Source organism: Mesoplodon mirus (genome assembly GCF_964341445.2).
Source record: "Mesoplodon mirus genome assembly, chromosome: 4".
Classification (NCBI taxonomy): Eukaryota; Metazoa; Chordata; class Mammalia; order Artiodactyla; family Ziphiidae; genus Mesoplodon; species Mesoplodon mirus.
The window spans coordinates 46250582-46275530 of record NC_138979.1 but is presented as its reverse complement, the minus strand read 5'-3'; the positions used below and the strand labels follow the sequence as shown (position 1 = coordinate 46275530).

The following is a 24949-nucleotide window of genomic DNA, read 5'->3' as shown; positions in this document are numbered from 1 at the left end:
TTTCTGCCTTGGATTAAATAATTTTTCTTAATTACCTCCTTTCCTTTGTACTAACTTGAAAGGTATACATTCTATGTTTGTTCTCTGAATGATCAATATTAAATTTTTTATAACTGTTTTGATACATAGATATAATTACAATTATATTTTTAATGTGCATACTAAACAAAATTTAATCTCTACCATTACTTGTAAATATTAGAAGGAAATTTAATACATGAACTTCAGTGGTACCCATCCTCTATGTTACTGTCTAAAGATTTTATTCCACTTTTTTGGCGGGGAGGGAGTCAACTGATCTCACCTTATTTTTAAACCTCTAAATTTAGTCATTAGTGTGGCTTTACCACATATACTCATTACTATTTCTGTTGACCCATATTTACTGCTTTTTATTTATCTTTGCTTCTTGCATCTAAGTTCTTTCTGGATCCAATTACCTTTCCTTTAAGTAAATCCTTTAGTAGTTTTTTATTTCTTTTAACATCTTTATTGGAGTATAATTGCTTTACAGTGGTGTGTTAGTTTCTGCTTTATAACAAAGTGAATCAGTTATACATATACATATATCCCCATATCTCCTCCCTCTTGCATCTCCCTCCCACCCTCCCTATCCCACCCCTCTAGGTGGTCACTGAGCTGAGCTGATCTCCCTGTGGTATGCGGCTGCTTCCCACTAGCTATCTATTTTACATTTGGTAGTATATATAAGTCCATGCCACTCTCTCACTTCGTCCCAGCTTACCCTTAACCCACTCTGTATCCTCAAGTCCATTCTCTACGTCTGCATCTTTATTCCTGTCTAGTAGTTCTTTAATAAAGATCTGAATGTTAATTTCAGTTATTTTTATTTTGTTATTGTTATTCAGTGATGTTTTAGATGGTTGTAGAATTCAAGATTGACAGTTATTTTCCATCAGTAACTTGAAGATATGTTTCTATTGCCTTCTGACTTCTAATATTGCTGCTGGGAAGTCTGCTCTTGATTTAATATTGATCCTTTATAAGGTAATCCATCCTTTGTCTCTGGTTGCTTTAAAATTCTTCACTTTGGTATATGTTGATTTTATTACTCTAAGTGCAGTTTTATATTTATTCATCTCATAATATCAGAACTTGGAGTATAGTTTCACTCAAAGAACGTATGTCTTACCTCAGTTCTGGGAAGTTATAAGCTATTGTTTTCAAATAGCATATTGTTTTCAAATTGCCTTTATCTTCCTTGGCTGCGTTCTGTATAATATCCTCAGATCTGTCTTCTAGTTTGTAAATTTTCTTCAAATATGCCTAATGTGCTGTTAAACTTGTCCTAGAAGTTTTCAATTTCAGGGACAATATTTTTCATTTTGCAAGTTCTGTTTGCTTCCTTCATACCTGTTTGTTCTTTTTTCATTACCTTAGTTTTTCATTATGGATTTTAGCCTCTCTTAGCTCTTTAAGTAAGCATGTTTTAAATTATTATAGTCTCTTTCAGATTGTTCTTTTATTTCAAATTCTTAATAGGCCAGTCCTCCTGTTTGTTGTGTCTGCTGACTGTTCTCCATACTGTAAGGAAGAAACATACATTGTATCCGCATGTGATTTGTAGCTTTTGTTTGTGTGCTCATCTTCAGCACAGATTTTTATGTGTGCGTATGAGGAAATTTCGTGTGTCCTGGTTTGCAGAAGGGATACCTGAAGTTTAGGTTTCTGAAGGGATACCTGAAGTTTAGGTTTCTCACGAGAGACGTTTTTTCTTCTCTTATCCAGAGCCCCAGGAGGAGACATGCTTCACTTTCCTGGAGTTGTGGACAGAGATTTTATGTGTCCATTTCACTGAGAGTGTAGCCCTTCTCAGGCTGTAATTGCATTTTCAGCTCTCACCTCTGTACCTATATCAGCATTAAATTTCCAGCCTTTATCCTTTATATATAGTCTCTAATATATATATGTATAATATATAATATATTCATATATATAAAATTTCAGATACAGATATGGATATCTAGATAGATATATAGATATATACCTTCGTAGGTATACCTATCTAGATATCTATATCTATATCTGAAATCTTTCCAAATAGCTTTTTGTCAGCTTTTGAGATTACCCTGGCTATAAATTGCTGATAAGGCTTTTCTTTTGCATAGTTTTTGAACTGAACTATGTACTTGAAACTTTTGTTTATTTGTTATATTTTTATCAAGCATTTTATGTGTTCATAGCATTTTGTCTGCTTGTAAAAATTGTTACAGTTTGTAAAAACTTTAACCTATGCTGCTGAAAACAGAAAGCTAATTTCTTTTTATGTTTTTCTGTTTGTCTTATTTTACTGTAAGAGTTTGAAAGCTAGATATCCTATTTTTAATGTAACTCATGGTCACCATAATGATTTCCATAAGCATTTTCAAATTTTATTCATTTATTTTTGTTTAACAAAATTAATAGCCAAGTGATTTTTAAATTTCTCATTATGGAAAAATAGTGCTTATTCCCTCCATGTTGTGTATCCTAGTAATCATTAGTATAAAATGTGAACTTATATACTTCATTTTTACTTTTTATTCTGTTTTCTTTCTGTTGTAGTAACATTAAAAAATCTTACAACATTTTTTCGTGTGTTTTAGAAAACCCATCCTTTTTCATTTTTACCCTCAGGTTTCCCACTCCTGAGTTCTTAATTTTATTTGTCCATGTTCTGGAACATTTCTTTGAGTAATTCAGAAAACATGGTTAGATGGTATATTTACTTAGTTCTTACATATCTAGGAATGTCTCTTGGCTTCACAAGTGAACAACAGTTTACCAGGCTATAAAATTCTTAGGACATTGTGTTAGGTAGATTCAAGCCAACTACGGAAATAAAGAGGTCCAAAGTTATAGATCAAATAAGATAGAAATTGAATTCTCTGTAATCTAAGACTTATTATGTAACAGCAATCAATCTACGCCTGATAGATGGCTTTGTTCCACGGGGCCATCTAAGCTGGTGGGGCCACATCTATCATCACATCATTTGGCTTCCATTTCTGTGTCCAAGGTGGATGCTGCAGTTGGCATTGTTTCTTAGCCAGTGGGAAGGGGAAAGAGGAAGTCCATTGCAAGTAGATTTACATGTAAGATAATGATCCATAAGTTTTATACAGCACTTGTATTCATATTCTGTTGTCTCAGGTTTGGCACATAACTACATCACTCTTAAGGGAGGCTGGATTTTGTAGATTCTACCTTGGCACAGTGAATTCTATTACTAAAAGAAAGAGGGGAGGATGGGTAGGATACTGCCTTCCCAACCACAAGCATCTGTGGAAATTTTTTGTTCAAATTTTTGTTGATGTTACTTTCTTTGTTTGAGTCCTTATTCTTTCATCCTTGCTCCCCTCCTCCCTCCCTTTGAAATGTTAATTCATGCCATTTTCAATTTTTCTTTAAAGTGGAAGTTTTATTTTTTTTAAATTTTCTCTCTTTTTTTCAGACATTTAAAAAAATATATAAATTTATTTATTTTTGACTGAGTTGGGTCTTTGTTGCTGTGTGCAGGCTTTCTCTAGTTGCAGTGAGTGGGGGTTACTCTTCGTTGTGGCTCACGGGCTCTAGGCGCATGGGCTTCAGTAGTTGTGGCACACGGGCTTAGTTGCTCTGCAGCATGTGGGATCTTCCCAGATCAGGGCTTGAACTCGTGTCTCCTGCATTGGCAGGCAGATTCTTAACCACTGCACCACTTCCACTTACCTAAATTGGAAGTTTTATATTAATTTTGTGTGTTCATTTTATATCAAGGATATTAGCTCTCTGTCGTGTTTCTGGAAAATCTTTTTTTAAACAATTTTGATATTTGCCTTTTAAATCTGTGTATCATGTTTTTAGTACTTTTCCTTTTTAGTACCTTTCCTTCCCTTTATTCATATAGTTTATATTCTAACACATAGATTAATTTCTCCTCTTATATTGACTTAATAATTATTACATCTAACTACCTTTATACAAATGTATGGCCTTTCATTACAACTCTTTGCCTGTTCCCATTAGCTGTCTTTAATAGCTGAAAATTTTTTATATCATCACCAGGGAGCTTATAGAAGATACTGATATCAGAGCTTATGGAAAATGATGGCTTTGCCTAGGTGCCCTCCTCTAGAGTTGATGTAGATTAAGTTGCATAGAGTGGCTTCCTCTATAGTGAATGTAAGTTAGACACTGTGTGGTTTAACAAAGAGAACCCCAGAAAAGTAGCTGAGATCATTGATGAAAGAACAGATAATTAGCTGCCATAATTTCAATGAGGGATTTTACCTTTCTTATTGTAGAAAATATGTTTGGATTATTTGTATAGGATTTTAGAAGTAGCTTTAATGTGTAATTACTTTAAAAGTCAGTTTGTTAACTAGGAAATGAGAGATGAATAACTTAGTTGCTAATATTGTTTTTGAAGGGAGAAATTCAGAAATTATATTTTTTGAGAAGTTAAAGGAAGACAGTATTCCTGCTCCTCGCTCTGTCGGCAATATTAAAATCAACTTTACCCCTCGAGTATTCCCAACTGCTCTCCGGGAATCACAGGTAGCAGAAGAAGAGGAGGTTGGTATACTTGCTGTTAGTTACAGTGACCACAATGAAAATATTTTTTATTCCATACATTGAAACTGTTACTGGGTCTGAATTTTTAAAGTATTCATTAAGCTAAAGATATTACTTCATAAAAAAATTTAATATTTCCTTTTGAGAAAAATATATTTTGCAGAATTTTTATTTCTTTTTTGGCTCCAGAATGCTGATGAGAAAACACTGGATTAATACCCAGTGTTGTTGCTTATCCCAGGAGATAAAATGTTGCGTGTGCATTTATTTTATCAAATACATCATTTTCCATAATAGACTTGTAAACTTTGGGTCAGTGTATGTCGCAGTAAGAAAAGATTTGTAAATTTATTATTTTATTACAATTATTTATTAATATCAAGTATTTCTAATGTGACATTTGGCATTAATATCTTTCATTTATTTATAAATTCCTGAGCTCTGGGATTTTGAATATTGTATATTTAGTTGTGTAAGCACTAAGAACTGCTTTTTTTTTTTTTTTTTTTTACTGTAAGGTGTGAACTGATACCTCTCTCAATTGAAAAGTTGTGGAAATAATTGAATCTCCTTAAGATATAATGGCAATTTATAAATATTAATTTTTTTCTTATTAACAGCATATTTCTATATTTTATTATTTATAAAAGTATCTCTGTAACTATAAAATTATAATTATTTAAAAATCATTTATGTATTTTTATAGTGTAAAATATATATATATATATTATAAAGAAAAATAAAACAGTATTCACATGAACTCCCAGAAATTTGGACTAGAAATTTTTACACATTTGATCTTAATCAGCTAGTGAAGTTTAAAAAAAAGCTTAAAGATGTATAAAAACTAGAAGTTTAAAACCACCATCAAATATTTTATCAGTCTGCTCATACTACTATAACAAAGTACATAGACTTGGTGCTTAAAGAACAGGCAATTATTTCTCACAGTTCTGGAGGCTGGGAAGTCCAAGGTCAGGATGCTGGGGTGGGGTGGGGTGGGGAAGAGCATGCTCTCTGGTCTCTTCCTCTTCTTATAAGGACACTAATCTTATGATGGGAGTCTCATCCTCATAACCTCATCCAAGCTTAATTATCTCCCAAAGGCCCCATCTCCAAATACCATCACATTGGTGATTAGGGCTTCAACATATGAATTTTGGAGGGCACAAACATTCAGTCCATAACAAATAGTATTTCCATCTTGTATAGGAAGATGGAAAATCTAAAAGTAACTTTTAATAAAACAAGACTTTCGTGTCCTTCATTAAACTTCATTCTCATTTCAGTGGCTACATAAACAAGCAGAGGCTCGAAGAGCAATGAATACTGACATTCCTGAACTTTGTGATTTAAAAGAAGAGGAAAAGAACCCAGAATGGTTGAAGGACAAAGGAAAGTAAGTTGTTTGAACTCTCGCCATGAGACTTATAATAAATTTATGTAGATAGTAATACTTACATATTTTCTAGTTATCTTGACATATGTGTGTGTGTGAGTTTTGGGGAGAAATAATGCAAATATGCCAATTCTGTAGGTAGTGCTTCCATATTTAAAAAGTCAGATCTTATAACAAATAAGGCTCTTATTTTTATTGCTTTTGTATTTATATGTCATGGAAATGAAAAATATCACTTTTGGATTGCTTATCAAAATCCCTTTTTAAATCACTTAACGTTTAACATAAGTCCTTCATAATACTTGCCTTAAAATCATGGTTCTTTTGGGACTTCCCTGGTAGCACAGTGGTTGGGAGTCCACCTGCCAGTGCAGGGGACATGGGTTCGAGCCCTGGTCCAGGGGGATCCCACATGCCGCAGAGCAACTAAGCTCGTGCGCCACGGCTGCTGAGCCTGTGCTCTAGGGCCCATGAGCCACGGCTGCTGAAGCCCTCATGCCACAACTGCTGAGGCCCTGGTGCCTGGAGCCCGTGCTCCGCAACAAGAGAAGCCACAGCAATGAGGAGCCTGCACAACACAACGAAGACTGGCCCCCGCTCTCCGCAACTAGGGAGGGGCCCGTGTGCAGCAACAAAGACCCAACATAGCCAAAAATAAATAATAAATAAATTTATTTTAAAAAATCATGGTTCTTTAAAACTAGAGCTACTTTGATTAGTCATATCCATCTTTAAAAGATTATCAAATTATCCTATAAATTATCATTTTATATCCAATCCTTTTATTTATTTATATGTGGCTCTATGTGTAAACTTTTAGACAATTAACAACAATGAATTCTGCTATATTCTGTGGTAATTCGAGTTCATATTTTGAGGCAATTTTGTAGATATTATTTATCTCATTTTATACACTTTTGTATTATTTTCCTACTGCTGTCATAGCAAACGACTACAAACTTAGTGGCTTAAAACAATACAAATTTATTATCTTATAGTTCTGGAGGTCAGAAGTCTAAAATGGGTTTTTCTGGGCTAAAATCAAGATATCAATTGCAATCCTTCTGGAGGCTGTAAGGGAGAATCTATTTTCTTGGGTTTTCCAGCTTTGAGACTGCCCACATTCCTTGGCTTATGGCCCCCAACCAGCAGTTGTGTCACTCTGGACTTTGCTTCCATAGTCACCTCTCCTTGTCTGACTCTGGCTCTCCTGCCTCCCTCTTTCTTTTATAAGTGCCCTTGTAATTACATTAGTCCCACTTGTATAATCCAGGATAATCTCCTACTGCAAGATCCTTAATTTAATCACATCCGCAAGGTTCTTTCCAACTAACCATTTTAGTTAATATATTCACAGATTTGGGGGATTAGGATGTGGACATCTTTGGTGCGGAGATTTATCTGTCTAACCACGAAGTCTGTGTTTTTCTTTTCTTATCTTCTCTCTGTTCTTCCTTTGTCTTTTCTCATATCTGATAACAACACCAGAGATTGATTTGTGGAGTTGAGCTGGAGTTAACAATTTTTCTGAAGTTCAGAAGCCTGGGGCTGACAGGTTTATTCCTCTTACTCCCAACAAAAATCCCCTCTCCTTCTTCTCCATCTATTAAGCCATTAAATAAATATCTGCTGATTACTTGCAGTTTGTCAGACTGTAGGCTAGGCTCTGAGCTACAGAGATCAGTAGAGGAGAGGGACATATACAAATACTTATAACACTGTGTGGGAAGTACAATACATAGAAAGAACAAGGTAAAATGAGAGTACAGAAGCGGGGCACCTAACCGTAAAGGAAGAAAGGTAGTTTCAGGAAGAGCTTCCTAAAGAATATAGCACCTGAGCTCCTCTTAATGATAAGTAGGAGTTTCAGGAGGAAGGACAGAAAGGCATTCATTTTAAGCAGAGGAAACAGTATGAGCAAAAGCTCAAAGACAAGAATAGTGTGATATATAGATCAGGAACTGGGTAGTTTATTGCTTGCTAAAACATAAATTTGATACTAGGAATAATGCCAAATGAACCTAGTAAAATAGGCAGCGGCCTTGTGTTATTCTTATATTTTATTCTGTAAGGTGGGGAAAAATGTGTTGCAGAAACTATGGCAGAGGTCTTGAACCATTATGACATTGTTATAGGGTGAAGAGGAGAGCAATGTGAGAAATATTCAGGAGGTAAAATAGGGAGGACTTCTTGAGTGATTGTTGGGGAGTGAGAGAAGAGTAGTTGTGGGCAACTTTGGGTTTCTAGTTTGAATAATTGATTATATGATTCCACCAACTGAATTAGAGAACTCTAGAACAGGGCCATTTAGGAGGGAATGTAGGTAAGTTCAGTTTTGAATATGTTGAGTTTGAGCTGCCTCTTGGTCAGTCTGGCTGACAGTGTCCAGCAAGTTTGAAACTCAGGGGAGAGGCCAGCAGTGTATTATGGAGTTGGAGGTTATCAGCATTTATGTAGCAGTCGATTTACAAGAGTAGGTGAGATATCTGAAAAGAGCACGTAGACCAGAGGAGTAGTGGCCTAAGGATAAAACCCTGTGACCTACCAACATTTGAAGGCCTGGTAAAATAAAGTACACAAAAATACTCCCAGAAGCCAATGGAATAGAAACTTTCAGAGTTTTTTTTTTTTGCCTTGTTCTTCTTTAAGAATAGAAAAGGTTTGAATAGATGTGCAGATGAGATAGAAGAGGTGGCTGAACTGTCCTCGAGAAGAGTGGAGAAAATTGGGTCAAGGCCAAAGGTAGATGGTTTATCCCGATTTTGTTTTTGTTTTTCCTCTTGTTAAAAGTTGCATTCATTTTTACACTTTATGATAAAGATATATCTTTTGAAAAACATTTACATTGCACATTAATTCAAAGTCCCCATTGTTTTTGTTTTTTTTTAACATCTTTATTATAAGTGCTTTACAATGGTGTGTTAGTTTCTGGTTTATAACAAAGTGAATCAGTTATACATATATTCCCATATCTCTTCCCTCTGGCGTCTCCCTCCCTCCCACCCTCCCTATCCCACCGCTCTAGGTGGTAACAGAGCAATGAGCTGATCTCCCTGTGCTATGCGGCTGCTTCTCACTAGCTGTTTTACGTTTGGTAGTGTATATATGTCCATGCCACTCTCTCACTTTGTCACAGCTTACCCTTCCTCCTCCCCATATCCTCAAGTCCATTCTCTAGAAGGTCTGTGTCTTTATTCCTGTCTTGCCCCTAGGTTCTTCATGACCTTTCTTTTTTTTTCTTAGATTCCATATATATGTGTTAGCATACGGTATTTGTTTCACTTTTTCAGACTTACTTCACTCTGTATGACAGACTCTGGGTCCATCCACCTCACTACAAATAACTCAGTTTCGTTTCTTTTTATGGCTGAGTAATATTCCATTATATATATGTGCCACATCTTCTTTATCCATTCATCTGTTGATGGACACTTAGGTTGCTTCCATGTCCTGGCTATTGTAAATAGAGCTGCAATGAACATTTTGGTACATGACTCTTTTTGAATTAAGGATTTCTCAGGGTATATGCCCAGTAGTGGGATTGCTGGATCGTATGGTAGTTCTATTTTTAGTTTTCTAAGGAACCTCCATACTGTTCTCCATAGTGGCTATATCAATTTACATTCCCACCAACAGTGCAAGAGGGTTCCCTTTTCTCTACACCCTCTCCAGCATTTAATGTTTCTAGATTTTTTGATGATGGCCATTCTGACTGGTGTGAGATGATATCTCATTGTAGTTTTGATTTGCATTTCTCTAATGATTAATGATGTTGAGCGTCCTTTCATGTGTTTGTTGGTAATCTGTATATCTTCTTTGGAGAAATGTCTATTTAAGACTTCTACCCATTTTTGGATCGGGTTTTTTGTTTTTTTTGTTATTGAGCTGCATGAGCTGCTTGTAAATTTTGGAGATTAATCCTTTGCCAGTTGCTTCATTTGCAAATATTTTCTCCCATTCTGAGGGTCGTCTTTTGGTCTTGTTTATGGTTTCCTTTGCTGTGCAAAGCTTTGAAGTTTCATTAGGTCCCATTTGTTTATTTTTGTTTTTATTTCCATTTCTCTAGGAGGTGGGTCAAAAAGGATCTTGCTGTGATTTATGTCATAGAGTGTTCTGCCTATGTTTTCCTCTAAGAGTTTGATAGTGTCTGGCCTTACATTTAGGTCTTTAATCCATTTTGAGTTTATTTTTGTGTATGGTGTTTGGGAGTGTTCTAATTTCATACTTTTACATGTAGCTGTCTAGTTTTCCCAGCACCACTTATTGAAGAGGCTGTCTTTTCTCCACTGTATATCCTTGCCTCCTTTATCAAAGATAAGGTGACCAAGGCTTTCCTGGTGGTGCAGTGGTTGAGAGTCCGCCTGCCGATGCAGGGGACATGGGTTCGTGCCCCAGTCCGGGAAGAACCCACATGCCGTGGAGTGGCTGGGTCCATGAGCCATGGCCGCTGAGCCTGCACATCTGGAGCCTGTGCTCCACAATGGGAGAGGCCACAGCAGTGAGAAGCCCGCATACAACAACAACAACAAAAAAGATAAGGTGACCATATGTGCATGGGTTTATCTCTGGGCTTTCTATCCTGTTCCATTGATCTATATTTCTGTTTTTGTGCTAGTACCATACTGTCTTGATTACTGTAGCTTTGTAGTATAGTCCGAAGTCAGCCATCCTGATTCCTCCAGCTCCATTTTTCTTTCTCAAGATTGCTTTGGATATTCGGGGTATTTTGTGTTTCCATACAACTTGTGAAATTTTTTGTTCTAGTTCTGTGAAAAATGCCAGTGGTAGTTTGATAGGGATTGCATTGAATCTGTAGATTGCTTTGGGTAGTAGAGTCATTTTCACAATGTTGATTCTTCCAATTCAAGAACATGATATATCTCTCCATCCATTTGTATCATCTTTAATTTCTTTCATCAGTGTCTTATAATTTTCTGCATACAGGTCTTTTATCCCCTTAGGTAGGTTTATTCCTAGATATTTTATTCTTTTTGTTGCAGTGATAAATGGGAGTGTTTTCTTAATTTCTCTTTCAGATTTTTCATCATTAGTATATAGGAATGCTAGCGATTTCTGTGCATTAATTTTGTATCCTGCTACTTTACCAAATTCATTGATTAGCTCTAGTAGTTTTCTGGTAGCATCTTTCGGATTCTCTATGTATAGTATCATGTCATCTGCAAACAGTTACAGCTTTACTTCTTCTTTTCTGATTTGGATTCCTTTTATTTCTTTTTCATCTCTGATTGCTGTGGCTAAAACTTCCAATACTATGTTGAATAATAGTGGTGAGAGTGGGCAACCTTGCCTTGTTCCTGATCTTAGTGGAAATGGTTTCAGTTTTTCACCATTGAGGATGATGTTGGCTGTGAGTTTGTCATATATGGCCTTTATTATGTTGAGGAAAGTTCCCTCTATGCCTACTTTCTGCAGGGTTTTTATCATAAATGGGTGTTGAATTTTGTCAGAAGCTTTCTCTGCATCTTTTGAGATGATCATATGGTTTTTCTCCTTCAATTTGTTAATATGGTGTATCACGTTGTTTGATGTGCATATATTGAAGAATCCTTGCATTCCTGGGATAAACCCCACATGATCATGGTGTATGATCCTTTTAATGTGCTGTTGGATTCTGTTTGCTACTATTTTGTTGAGGATTTTTGCATCTATGTTCATCAGTGATATTGGCCTGTAGTTTTCTTTCTTTGTGACATCTTTGTCTGGTTTTGGTATCAAGGTGATAGTGGCCTTGTAGAATGAGTTTGGGAGTGTTCCTTCCTCTGAAATAGTTTGGAAGAGTTTGAGAAGGATGGGTGTTAGCTCTTCTCTAAATGTTTGATAGAATTCTCCTGTGAAGCCATCTGGTCCTGGGCTTTTGTTTGTTGGAAGATTTTTAATCACACTTTCAATTTCAGTGCTTGTGATTGGTCTGTTCATATTTTCTATTTCTTCCTGGTTCGGTCTCGGAAGGTTGTGCATTTCGAAGAATTTTTCTGTTTCTTCAGGTTGTCCATTTTTTGGCACAGTGTTGCTTGTACTAATCTCTCATGATCCTTTGTATTTCTGCCGTGTCAGTTGTTACTTCTCCTTTTTCATTTCTAATTCTATCGATTTGAGTCTTCTCCCTTTTTTTCTTGATGAGTCTGGCTAATGGTTTATCAGTTTTGTTTATCTTCTCAAAGAATCAGCTTTTAGTTTTATTGATCTTTGCTATCGTTTCCTTCATTTCTTTTTCATTTATTTCTGATCTGATCTTTATTATTTCTTTCCTTCTGCTAACTCTGGGTTTTTTTTGTTGTTGTTCTTCTTCTTTCTCTAATTTCTTTACGTGTAAGGTTAGGTTGTTTATTTGCGATGTTTCTTGTTTCCTGAGGTAGGATTGTATTGCTATAAACTTCCCTCTTAGAACTGCTTTTGCTGCCTCCCATAGGTTTCGGGTCGTGGTGTTTTCATTGTCCTTTGTTTGTAGGTATTTTTTGATTTCTTCTTTGATTTCTTCAGTGATCTCTTGGTTATTAAGTAGTGTATTATTTAGCCTCCATGTGTTTGTATTTTTTACAGTTTTTTTCCTGTAATTGATATCTAGTCTCATAGCGTTGTGATCAGAAAAGATACTTGATATGATTTCAGTTTTCTTAAATTTACCAAGGCTTGATATGTGACCTAAGATATGACCTATACTGGAGAATGTTCATGAGCACTTGAGAAAAATGTGTATTCTGTTGTTTTTGGATGGAATGTCCTATAAATATCAATTAAGTCCATCTTGTTTAATGTATCATTTAAAGCTTGTGTTATTTGTTTTCATTTTGGATGATCTGTCCATTGGTGAAAGTGGGGTGTTAAAGTCCCCTACTATGATTGTGTTACTGTCGATTTCCCCTTTTATGGCTGTTAGTATTTGCCCTATGTATTGAGGTGCTCCTCGGTTGGGTGCATAAATATTTACAATTTTTGTATCTTCTTCTTGGATTGATCCCTTGATCATTATGTAGTGTCCTTCTTTGTCTCTTATAATAGTCTTTATTTTAAAGTCCATTTTGCCTGATATGAGAATTGCTACTCCAGCTTTCTTTTGATTTCCATTTGCATGGAGTATCTTTTTCCATTCCCTCACTTTCAGTGTGTATGTGTCCCTAGGTCTGAAGTGGGTCTCTTGTAGACAGCATATATATGGTTCTTATTTTTGTATCCATTCAGCCAGTCTATGTCTTTTGGTTGGAGCATTTAATCCATTTACATTTAAGGTAATTATTGATATGTATGTTCCTATTACCATTTTCTTAATTGTTTGGGGTTTGTTATTGTAGGTCTTTTCCTTCTCTTGTGTTTCTTGCCTAGAGTAGTTCCTTTAGCATTTGTTGTAAAGCTGGTTTGGTGGTGCTGAACTCTCTCAGCTTTTGCTTGTCTACTGTAAAGGTTTTAATTTCTCCATCGAATCTGAATGAGATCCTTGCTGGGTAGAGTAATCTTGGTTGTAGGTTTTCCTCCTTCATCACTTTAAATATGTCCTGCCACTCTCTTCTGGCTTACAGAGTTTCTGTTGAAAGATCAGCTGTTATCCTTATGGGGATTCCCTTGTGTGTTATTTGTTGTTTTTCCCTTGCTGCTTTTAATATGTTTTCTTTGTATTTAATTTTTGATAGTTTGATTAATATGTGTCTTGGCATGTTTCTCCTTGAATTTGTCCTGTATGGGACTCTCTGTGCTTCCTGGACTTGATTAAGTATTTCCTTTCCCATATTAGGGAAGTTTTCAACTCTAATCTCTTCAAATATTTTCTCAGTCCCTTTCTTTTTCTTTTCTTCTTCTGGGACCCCTATAATTCGAATGTTGGTGCATTTCATGTTGTCCCAGAGGTCTCTGAGACTCTCCTCAGTTCTTTTCATTCTTTTTTCTTTATTCTGCTCTGCAGTAGTAATTTCCACTATTTTATCTTCCAGGTCACTTATCTGTTCTTCTGCCTCAGTTATTCTGCTATTGACCCCTTGTAGAGAATTTTAAATTTCATTTATTGTGTTGTTAATCACTGTTTGTTTGCTCTTAATTCTTCTAGTTCTTTGTTAAACGTTTCTTGTATTTTCTCTATTCTACTTCCAAGATTTTGGATCATCTTTACTATCGTTATTCTGAATTCTTTTTCATGTAGACTGCCTATTTCCTCTTCATTTTTTAGGTCTGGTGGGTGTTTGCCTCGCTACTTCATCTGCTGTGTGTTTCTCTGTCTTCTTATTTTGCTTAACTTACTGTGTTTGGGGTCTCCTTTTCGCAGGCTGCAGCGTCGTAGTTCCCGTTGTTTTTGTTGTCTGTCCCCAGTGGCTAAGGTTGGTTCAGTGGGTTGTGTAGGCTTCCTGGTGGAGGGCACTAATGGCTGTGTTCTGGTGGATGAGCCTGGATTTTGTCTTTCTGGTGGGCAGATCCACGTCTGGTGGTGTGTTTTGGGGTGTCTGTGGTCTTATGATGATTTTAGGCACCCTCTCTGCTAATGGATGGGATTGTGTTCCTGTCTTGCTAATTGCTTGGCACAGGGTGTACAGCACTGTAGCTTGCTGGTCATTGAGTGAAGCTGGGTCTTGGCGTTGAGATGGAGATCTCTGGGAGATTTTCACCGTTTGATATTACGTGGAGCTGGGAGGTCTCTTGTGGACCAGTGTCCTGAACTTGGCTCTTGCACCTCAGAGTCTCAACCCTGATGCCTGGCTGGAGCAACAAGAGCCTTTCATCCACACGGCTCAGAATAAAAGGAAGAAAAAATAGAGAGAGAGAGAGAGAGAGAGAGAGGGAGGGAGGGAGGAATGGAGGAAGTAAGAAAAGGAAGGAAGGAAGGGAGAGAAGGGAGATAAAATAAAATACAGTAAAATAAAGTTATTAAAATACAAAATAATTATTAAGAAAAAAATTTAAAAAGTAAAAAAGTAACAAAACAAAAAGACGGACTGACAGAACCCTAGGACAAATGGTAAAAGCAAAGCTATACAGACAAAATCACACACAGAGCATACACGTATACACTCACAATAAGAGAAAAAAGGGGAAAATATATACATGTTTGTTCCCAATGTCCGTCTCCTCAATTTGGGATGATTTGTTGTCTATTCAGGTATTCTATTCATTCTATTCAGATGCAGGGTACATCAAGTTGATTGTGGAGATTTAATCCACTGCTCCTGAGGCTGCTGGGAGAAATTTCCCTTTCTCTTCTTTGTTCAGCTCCCGGGGCTCCGCTTTGGATTTGGACCCGCCTCCGCGTGTAGGTCGCCTGAGGGCGTCTGTTCTTCGCTCAGACAGGACGGGTTTAAAGGAGCAGCTAATTCGGGGGCTCTGGCTCACTGAGGCCGGGGGGAGGGAGGGGTGCGGTTGCCGGGCGAACCTGCGGCAGCAGAGGCCAGCATGACGTTGCAACAGCCTGAGGCGCACCGTGCGTTCTCCCGGGGAAGTTGTCCCTGGATCCCAGGACCCTGGCAGTGGCGGGCTGCACCAGCTCCCAGGAGTGGAGGTGTGGGCAGTGACCTGTGCTTGCACATAGGCTTCTTGGTGGCAGCAGCAGCAGCTTTAGCGTTTCATGCCCATCTCTGGGGTCCGCGCTGATAGCCGTGGCTTGCGCCCGTCTCTGGAGCTCCTTTAAGCAGCGCTCTTAATCCCCTCTCCTTGTGCACCAGGATACAAAGAGGCAAGAAAAAGTCTCTTGACTCTTAGGCAGGTCCAAACTTTTCCCGGGACTCCCTCCTGGCTAGCTGTGGCGCACTAGCCCCCTTCAGGCTGTGTTCACACAGCCAACCCCAGTCCTCTCCCTGGGATCCGACCTCTGAAGCCCGAGCCTCAGCTACCAGCCCCCGCCCGCCCCGGCGGGTGAGCAGACAAGCCTCTCAGGCTGGTGAGTGCCAGTCGGCACCGATCCTCTGTGTGAGAATCTCTCTGCTTTGCCCTCCACACCCCTGTTGCTGTGATCTTCTCCGTGGCTCAGAAGCTTCCCCTCCCACACCCCGCCAACCCCCGTCTCCGCCCGCGAAGGGGCTTCCTAGTGTGTGGAAACCTTTCCTCCTTCACAGTTCCCTCCCAGAGGTGCAGGTCCTGTCCGTATTCTTTTGTATCTGTTTTTTCTTTTTTCTTTTTCCCTACCCAGGTACGTAGGGAGTTTCTCGCCTTTTGGGAGGTCTGAGGTCTTCTGTCAGCATTCAGTAGGTGTTCTGTAGGAGCTGTTCCACGTGTAGATGTATTTCTGATGTATTTGTGGAGAGGAAGGTGATCTCCACGTCTTACGCTTCCGCCATCTTGAAGCTCCTCCCCGCCTTGGTTTTTACCCAGTCTGCTGGCCTTCTGCCTGCCCTGCCCCCCAGGTTTATCCAGTCTAAATTATTTGTTTGATTGTGTTTGCTTATCTTTAAGCTGCCATTGTCATAATCACAGTTATTATGTTCATAGCTTGTGATAGGTTACAGGAGGTTCACATATACTATCTCATTAAATCCTCACAAATGTAGTTCGCTAGGAACCACTGCTTTTGCACTCATTTAACAAATGTTTATTGAGAGGCTAGCAGCTTTACACAAAGGAGCTCTTTTAACTCCTTTAGCAATCTAGCTAGTTGAATATTATCATCTTTATCACGATTTTATAAATGTAGAACAGGGCTAGAGAGGTTACGAAACTTGTCTAAGGTGGTAGTTTATAAGTAGTACGAGGATTCAATCCCAGGTCAATATGATTATGAAGCTTGTGTTTCAGATAGTGCTGTGCACGTCTCACAGATGAATAACATCTTCTTCCTGTCCTTTTGTTCCAATTGTTTAGCCTTCATGAAGGCATCCTAAGTGGTATGGCTATGAATTGCTCTTCCTTGCAGCCTGAGAGTGCTGAAGTGTGCATAGCTGAATGTGCTCTCCTGTTGGATTGGTTTCTTTGGTCTAGAAAATATTGAAAGATTAAGTTGTAATAGACAGAGAGTTTATTTTCTGGGATGGAAGGAAAGAAAGTGAAGGCAAGTATGAAACTAGATAAATTTCTAACAATAATTGCTTGGTGGGTACTGCTGAGGGCTCTGCTAGATTAGAGAACGTGAATTCATAGAGATGCTAGTCAGTTTAGCTATGTGGTTTATCTTCTATAGTGTTTTGGATTTAAGAATAGATCATTGATCCAAGGTTGGAGTTTTGACTGACAAGTACAGCAGAAGACTAGTAGTGCAAGGGACCAGATTGCTCATGGAAAAATAGCTCAGATATTTAACCATGAAATCTAGGCTGGGTTAGAAAGGAAGAGATGCCATGAGGGGCCCAGTGGACTAAGAGAAAACAGAGCAGTTAAGAAATTAGAGGGCACTGTAAGGTTGAAGGTTGACTATAAAGGGAAAGTTTGCAGAATAGAAAGTTCTGGTCAGTGGCTGGGGTTCCAGCGTTTGATATCACTGAAGTAGTACAATTCAGGTGACGACAAAGTCCAAGATGTGGCCCAGGGAGTGGGTAGCAAAAGTGAAGTTGAAGGGAAGGTAATTTGAGTTAAGGAGTCCCAGATATTTCAAGGCTAAATTGATAAGTGGGTCATATACATAAACCTTAGAATCTTCTGGCATTATGGCATAAATTGGGATGGAGACAGATGCTGGGAGCCAGGTTTCAAAGCCCTCAATGAATAAGAGAATAATGCTTTTAAAAAGCCACTTAGATGACAGTGACTGAAAGGCCATAGGGTAAAGATGTCAGGAGTCCCAAAGGATGATGACTTTTTCATAAAGGGAGAATTACACTTTGGAACTAGCAGAAGCGAGTCTGCAAAATGCCAAGTCCTATGGTCCTAGCCCCTTCCCTGATGGTCCTCAGTAGAGATAGTGGTAGAGATAGCACTGCCCTCCGGAAAGAGCCAGGCTTACTTTAAAAGCATTGTGTGGAAAATTTGAGGATTAAGAAAGGATTGGGGTGGGAGTGGAGTCAATTATAGCAGAAGAGGAATAAGAAAGTGCAAAGGAATAGAGGGGGATGAGAGTAGGAAAGACCAGCAAATACGAACTTTCATGTGAGGACAAAGAAGAAGCATGCTTTTTTTTTTTTTTTTTTTTTTTTTTTTTTTTTTTTTTTTTTTTTTTTGCGGTATGCGGGCCTCTCACTGTTGTGGCCTCTCCCGTTGCGGAGCACAGGCTCCGGACGCGCAGGCCCAGCGGCCATGGCTCACGGGCCCAGCCGCTCCGCGGCATATGGGATCCTCCCAGACCGGGGCACGAACCCGTATCCCCTGCATCGGCAGGCGGACTCTCAACCACTGCGCCACCAGGGAGGCCCGAAGCATGCTTTTTGATCAGCCCAAAGATAGCAGGTTGATGGAGATGGTTAGAAAGTCCTTTGGCATAAGATGTTTTTGGTGCTGGGACTGGCTAAACGTCTTAGACAGTGTTTGGTCTGGTCTTATTTTTGATATACTAATGCTGTGATTTCGATTTAAGAGTGGAAAGAGCAGATAAGATCATTGAGCTGAGGTTGGCATTTGACAAGTACAGCAAAAGATGTGTGTGTGTGTGTGTGTGTGTGTGTGTGTGTGTGTCTGCTGGCAAAAGCTATGAATTGCCGGCAACCTAGTGCAAAAGTGTACTTGGTTGCAGTCAGGTGTGACTGGTAGATTGTAATCACTTCAGTCTCTGTTGTTTTTTGTACCTTTTTGCCTCACTGCCTCCAATTAGGTAGAATAAGAAGAGAAGCAAAATAGGAGAAGAAAAGAGTTAAAAATGAGGAGAGATGGAAGAAAACTTAGTAACTAGTGACACCCAGAGGAACAAAGTACAGTTAATCATAGTGCCAAGTACAAACAGATAAAAGGAAAGGTACTAATTATTAGAGAGAAATGTATCCTCTCTGGCAATGTAATGCAGTACAAAAGACAGAAACAGACTTAATAGAACCCATTCAGAAGCAGTGTTGAATTTAAGCCAAAAGATAAAATACTTTCAAATACTTTCATCTCCAGAGGCTTTGTTTCATGCTAGCCTTCTATATTTACACAGGCAAAAACAGTCCAACTGTCCTTTATTGTTTTCAAACCTGTGCGTAGAAGTGGACAAGCCTTCCAAAAGAGCAATAGTTTGAGAAAACTGTTTATGGGATTGTATCTACTCAAAAGAGACCCTTAGAAAAAGCCATAGAATGTTTTCATTTTTTTTACCTAGCATTCTACTGCCAAGTCTTAGTTTTAAATGCCAAATCTGCCTTTCAGGAAAATTTATAAGCTTAGGTAATTTTATTTGCTCATGAGAACATTTTACCGTTGGCAATTAACATTGTACCAGATAGCTTTTTACTGAGAACATCTCACATAAAACAGAGTTTCTGTGCTCTAATTTATATACTCGCATGGTGTGTTGTTATTTAACAGCCTTACATGACTCAGAATCTGTAAATAACAGCTACCCTTCCAGTCACTTATAATCATATCAGGTGAGATGAATCGTCGTTGTGTCCCACTGATGTTACTTTGTGCTTGAGTTTTAGCATGTGTTTTTTTGGATGCTCTCTTAACCCCGGTCTGAAAGTTCCTTCTTCCCCCACATTAAGACCACTTGAATGCCATCTGCATACCTCACTCTCTACAGCAAATTGTAATGTTAGATAGGAGGAAATTCAGGATATATAATTCTACAATCTAGCACCCAGCATCATTTTACTGTTGTTACATAAAATTACCTACATTGGTTCTAGTGTCTGAATTTTATTTTTTTATCTCTTGGCCTAAGTGTCAGATTTTATAGCCTGCCCAATACTCCAGTCCTTTTAAGACTGAGGCTCTGCTTTGCTTTTACTTATTCTCTTTCCACCCATGTTAACTCTCTTCTGAACCCCAGCTTTGTGTGTGGGAGCCTGCTATTTGATGACTGACTAACCTAGTACCAACTTGTGCCAGTCTGAATTTCTGTTTGCTTGCTGTTTGTGAATTTTCTGTAGCTGGATTCTATCTGCCTGTCTGGATGTCCTTTTACTTCATGTTGGACTTTTTGATACTGATTGATAACCACCTGTTACCATCTTCTCCCAACACAGCATACAGTTCTACTTGCCAGATTGAATTTCTTTCTAACACTTTGGTTTGGATCCATGCCCTGGCAAGGACTGTAAAGAGTTAGCCTACCACAGTTTAATAGGTGCTAACAGAAGTCAGGAGACACATGAGTCAAACAGAAAGGACTTTACTATTCAAGGCACATCAAACAGCATGACCTTCATGTTGGTTCCCTCTGCCCCTAAAGTCCCATGGGGCCAATGCAGAGGGGAACCCAGGTGGATGCTGTACACACAGTAGGTTTGGTACCATAGCTGAGAAGGCCAAGCTTGAGGAACACAGTTTTTTATAGAGGATTATTAGCAAACCTGTCCAACTTTTGCCTCACAAGGTGATGATATCTTTATTATACTGAGCAGTGAATAAATCTATTCTTTGCCCCAGAGAGAGACACTATCTCTATCTTCCAAGGCTGTGCACTATACAAACATCTTTGAAAAGATAGTCCCAAACAGAAGCTGTCAGTGCATCTGACATATGACACGCAGGGTAAAAGACTCATGGAGAATTGTCTCCCAGTATCCTCTTGTACTCGCCTACTTTCAGAACAGATCTGCCAAATCTGCCTTGCTCTGCCGCATTTTTTACAACTTTGTTTATGGAGATAAGACAGTTTTCTTTTCTTTTCTTTTTTTTTTTTTTTTTTGCAGTATGTGGGCCTCTCACTGCTGTGGCCTCTCCTGTTACAGAGCACAGGCTCCAGACGCACAGGCTCAGCGGCCATGGCTCACGAGCCCAGCTGCTCCGCGGCATGTGGGATCCTCCCGGACTGGGGCACGAACCTGTGTCCCCTGCATCGGCAGGCGGACTCCCAACCACTGTGCCACCAGGGAAGCCCAAGACAGTTTTCTTATGCTGCTACCTTTTGCCTGACTTAAAGAAGTTTAGAAGCCATATTCTAAGATGACTTCTTTGACATAATTATAATTTTGTTTGTTGATTGTATGCATTTTACAGCCCATAATATTCTGTTGCAGTACAGTCCCTATTATGGCCTAACTTGTCATTTTATTTTGTATGAAGTATCCTTTTCCTCCTTCCATCCTGAGTGCTAAATTGTACTGGTTGATGTTCCTTCACTAAGGTGCACTAATACTCAGTTTTAGAAGCTTTTGAGATACCAAGAATGTTTTCTACCCACATAAGATGCTGAAAGAAACAAGGACCTTAAAAGTCTTTTGAGGGGTAGGTGGCTGTTATAGTCCTTATTACCCACAAAACAGAGCTGTTGTGTCTTGCATTGGAATATGTGTTACTCTCTGCCTCCATTGCTGTTTCTAAGCCCCACTGCTTTTTTTTTTTTTTAAATAAGCAAACATTGTTATAGTTTACCTGGCAGATTTTTTCTTACTATACATAAAATGACTGTGTGACATATAATCTGTAACATCTCAGTATACAAAGAACAGTACTATCAACGTACAAATTCTACATCTTGCTTCCTTTAGTCATTTCTTTTTTTTTAATTAATTTTTATTGGAGTATAGTTGCTTTACAATGTTGTATTAGTTTCTACTGTACAGCAAAATGAATCAGCCATACATATACATATATCCCCTCTTTTTTGGATTTCCTTCCCATTTAGGTCACCACAGTGCATTAAGTAGAGTTCCCTGTGCTATACAGTATGTTCTCATTTGTTATCTATTTTATACCTAGTATCAATGTAAGCCCCACTGCTTTTGATTTCTCTTAACTCTTTTCTGCCCCTTTCTTTACTTCCCTCCACATTGCTTCTTTCTTATCACTCCTGCTTCTTGTCGCTTCTCCTATGCTGAACCGTTGCTCAAAATGTTTGGCCCTTTTGGCCATTGCCAATCAGAATGTTTCTTTCTTTACAAAGTGAAACCAATCAAGCATCATAAAAATGACAGGAGTGTTCGCAATTGTCCACGTCTCTTTTGTTCTTTCTGTACAGTCAGTACCATAAGGACTCAATATGTTTTGAATGAGTACTTTTGCATAATTCTTTTCACTGGCATTGCTTTATTTGGAGCCATCAGGCGAGACTTACTGGTTATTAACTTCTCTGTTTAAATTTGGTGTTCAAAGGCTACTGCCCTTAAGACAGAGGTTTAATTTTTCTTCCCTTTCCTTTTGAAATTCACTATTTCTGAGTTCAGAACCATTCTGAAAGCCATAAAGCAAATTATGCTTTATTGGATGTTTGTACTGATATTGAACTTTAAAGAATATAGTGTTCATTTGGATTTATATTTTAATATATATGTAAACATTAAAAATGTTTAATACTTCATATTTCTTGCTATTATGCCTCCTACAGTGGCTCTTATTTTTTTAATTTTTATTGGTGTATAGTTGATTTATAATGTTGTGTTAGTTTCAGGTGTACAGTAAAGTGAATCTGTTATACATATACATATATGCACTCTTTTTTTTTTTTTTTTTTTGCGGTACGCGGGGCTCTCACTGCTGTGGCCCCTCCCGTTGCGGAGCACAGGCTCCAGATGCGCAGGCTCAGTGGCCATGGCTCATGGGCCCAGCCGCTCCGCGGCACGTGGGATCCTCCCGGACTGGGACACGAACCCATGTCCCCTGCATCGGCAGGCGAACTCTCAACCACTGCACCAGCAGGGAAGCCCTGCACTCTTTTTTATTTTCTTTTCCCATATAGATCATTACAGAGTGTTGAGTAGAGTTCCCTTTGTTATACAGTAGGTCCTTATTAGTTATCTGTTTTATATATAGTAGTGTGTATATGTCAATCCCAATCTCCCAGTTTATCCCTCTCCCCCCTTTTCCCTCCTGGTAACCATAAGTTAGTTTCCTACATCCTACACTGGTTCTTTTAATACTGTTCATTGTAAGCTGTTCTTCCATTAGAATCTGGGAGAATTTTTCTGATAAAACTGTTACGTTATAAAACTGTAAACTTATATTAAAGATGAAAAATGGAACTCCAAATGAATGTATTAATATAAGGTTTATATAGATGTAGACCAATGGAATAGATAGCCCAGAAACAACCTTCACATATGAAAATGATATGGTCAAATGATTTTCAACAAGGGTGCTAAGACTACTTAATGGAGAAAGGATGTTGTTTTTCAACAAATGGTGTTGGAAAAACTGGATATCCAGTTTTCATCTCGTTTTCAGCCTTTATTCCAAAGAATGAATTTGAACCCTTGCCTAACACCATATACAAAAATTAACTCAAAATGGATCAAACACCTAAACATAAGAGCTAAAACTATAAAACTCTTAGGGGAAAACATAGGCTTCTTCATGACATTGGATTTGGCAATATTTCTTGGATGTAACATCAAAAGCACAGGCAACAAAAGAAAAAATGGTTATTTTGGAATGCATCAAAATTAAAAACTTTTGTGCATCAAAGACACTGTCAACAGAGTGAAAAGTCAACCCATGGAATAGAGAAAATATTCGCAAATCATATATCTGAAAAGGGTTAATATCAGAATACATATAAAGAACTTCTACAACTCAACAGCAAAAAATAAACAGCCTGATTAAAAAATGTGCAAAGGACTTAAATAGACCTTTCTTCAAAGATATGCACATGGCTAATAAGCACGTGGAAAGATGCCGAACATCACTAATCATTCAGAAAATGCAAATGAAAAGCACAATGAGATACTACTTCACACACAGAAGCATGGCTATTATTAAAAAACAAACAAACAACAACAACAAAACAGAAAATAACAAGTGTTGGTGAGGTTGTAGAAAAATTGGAACCCTTGAACACTGTTGGTGGGAATGTAAAATGGTGGTGCACAGTAGAGAAAACAGTATGGAGGCTCCTCAAAAAGTTAAAAATAGGATTACCATATGAGGGAATTCCCTGGCAGTCCAGTGGTTAGGATTCCGTGCTTCCACTGCAGAGGGCACGGGTTCGAATCCTGGCTAGGGAACTAAGATCCTGCATGCTGTGCAGCATGACCAAAAAAAAAAAAGAATTCCCATATGATCCAGCAGTTCTATGTCTAGATATACACACAAAAGTATTGAAAGCAGGGACACAAACAGATATTTGTATACCCATGTTTATAGCAGCATTATTCACAATAGCCAAAAGGTGAAAGCAACCCAAGGGTCTATTGATGGATAAATGAATAAACAAATGTGATATATCCATACAGTAGACTATTATTCAACCTTAGAAAGGAAGAAAATATTGTCATGTGCTACAACATGATGAACCTTAAAGACATTATGCTAAGTAAAATAAGCTAGGCATAAAAGGACAAATATTGTCCTTATATGACTCCACTTTTATGAGGTACCTAGAGTAGTGAAACTCACAGAGACAGAAAAAGAATGGTGGTTGTCAAAGGTAGGAGGGAATAGGGAGTTATTGTTTAATAGGTGTAGAGTTTCATTTTGGGAAGATGAAAAAGTTCTAGATATGGATGGTGCTGATGGTTGTACAAAAGTGTGTAAAGTGTGTATGCATTTAATGCCACTAAGCTGTACACTTAAATATGGTTAAAATGGTAAATTTTAAAATTAAAATTAAATTAATTTAAAAAGAAGGTTTGTAGTAGACACAATAGGTTATCTAGCCAACATTTATCATCTCCTTTTATCCTTGTTGGTGGAGTCCCTATTTTGTTTAGATGTGTAGACCTTGCCTGTGTGACTTGGGGTGGGGACCCTGTCCCAAGTTCAGCTATAAATTCTGATTGACTGCAACAAATCAGGATTACTTTCATTACACTGCTGGTTTGTGTGTGTGTTTTATGTATATGTGCAGTAATGTGTATTACAATATTGTTTATAAAAGCTAAGTATTGGGAAACAAAACACCTAAGTGTCTCTCAGTAGGAGGAGACTGGTTTTAGAAATCCTTGCACAAATGAGAGAGTGGTCTGTAAAAATCTCTGTAAAAATAGTATATCTCTATATTTATTAACATGGACAGATTGTCATATTGTTGAATTATTTTTAAAAGTTCCCAAACAGCAGTAT

At 38.1% G+C, this 24949-nt stretch overlaps 1 protein-coding gene across 1 annotated transcript in view; it reads left to right on the top strand.

Annotated features, from left to right (window-relative positions):
- The window catches only part of DNAAF4 (dynein axonemal assembly factor 4), a 104001-nt gene that overhangs the window by 73663 nt on the left and 5389 nt on the right, over positions 1-24949 (top strand). The window contains exons 8-9 of the mRNA XM_082617094.1: positions 4412-4557; positions 5847-5956. Coding sequence (XP_082473220.1) covers positions 4412-4557; positions 5847-5956 — 256 coding nt within the window. The remainder of the gene's footprint in view (positions 1-4411; positions 4558-5846; positions 5957-24949) is intronic.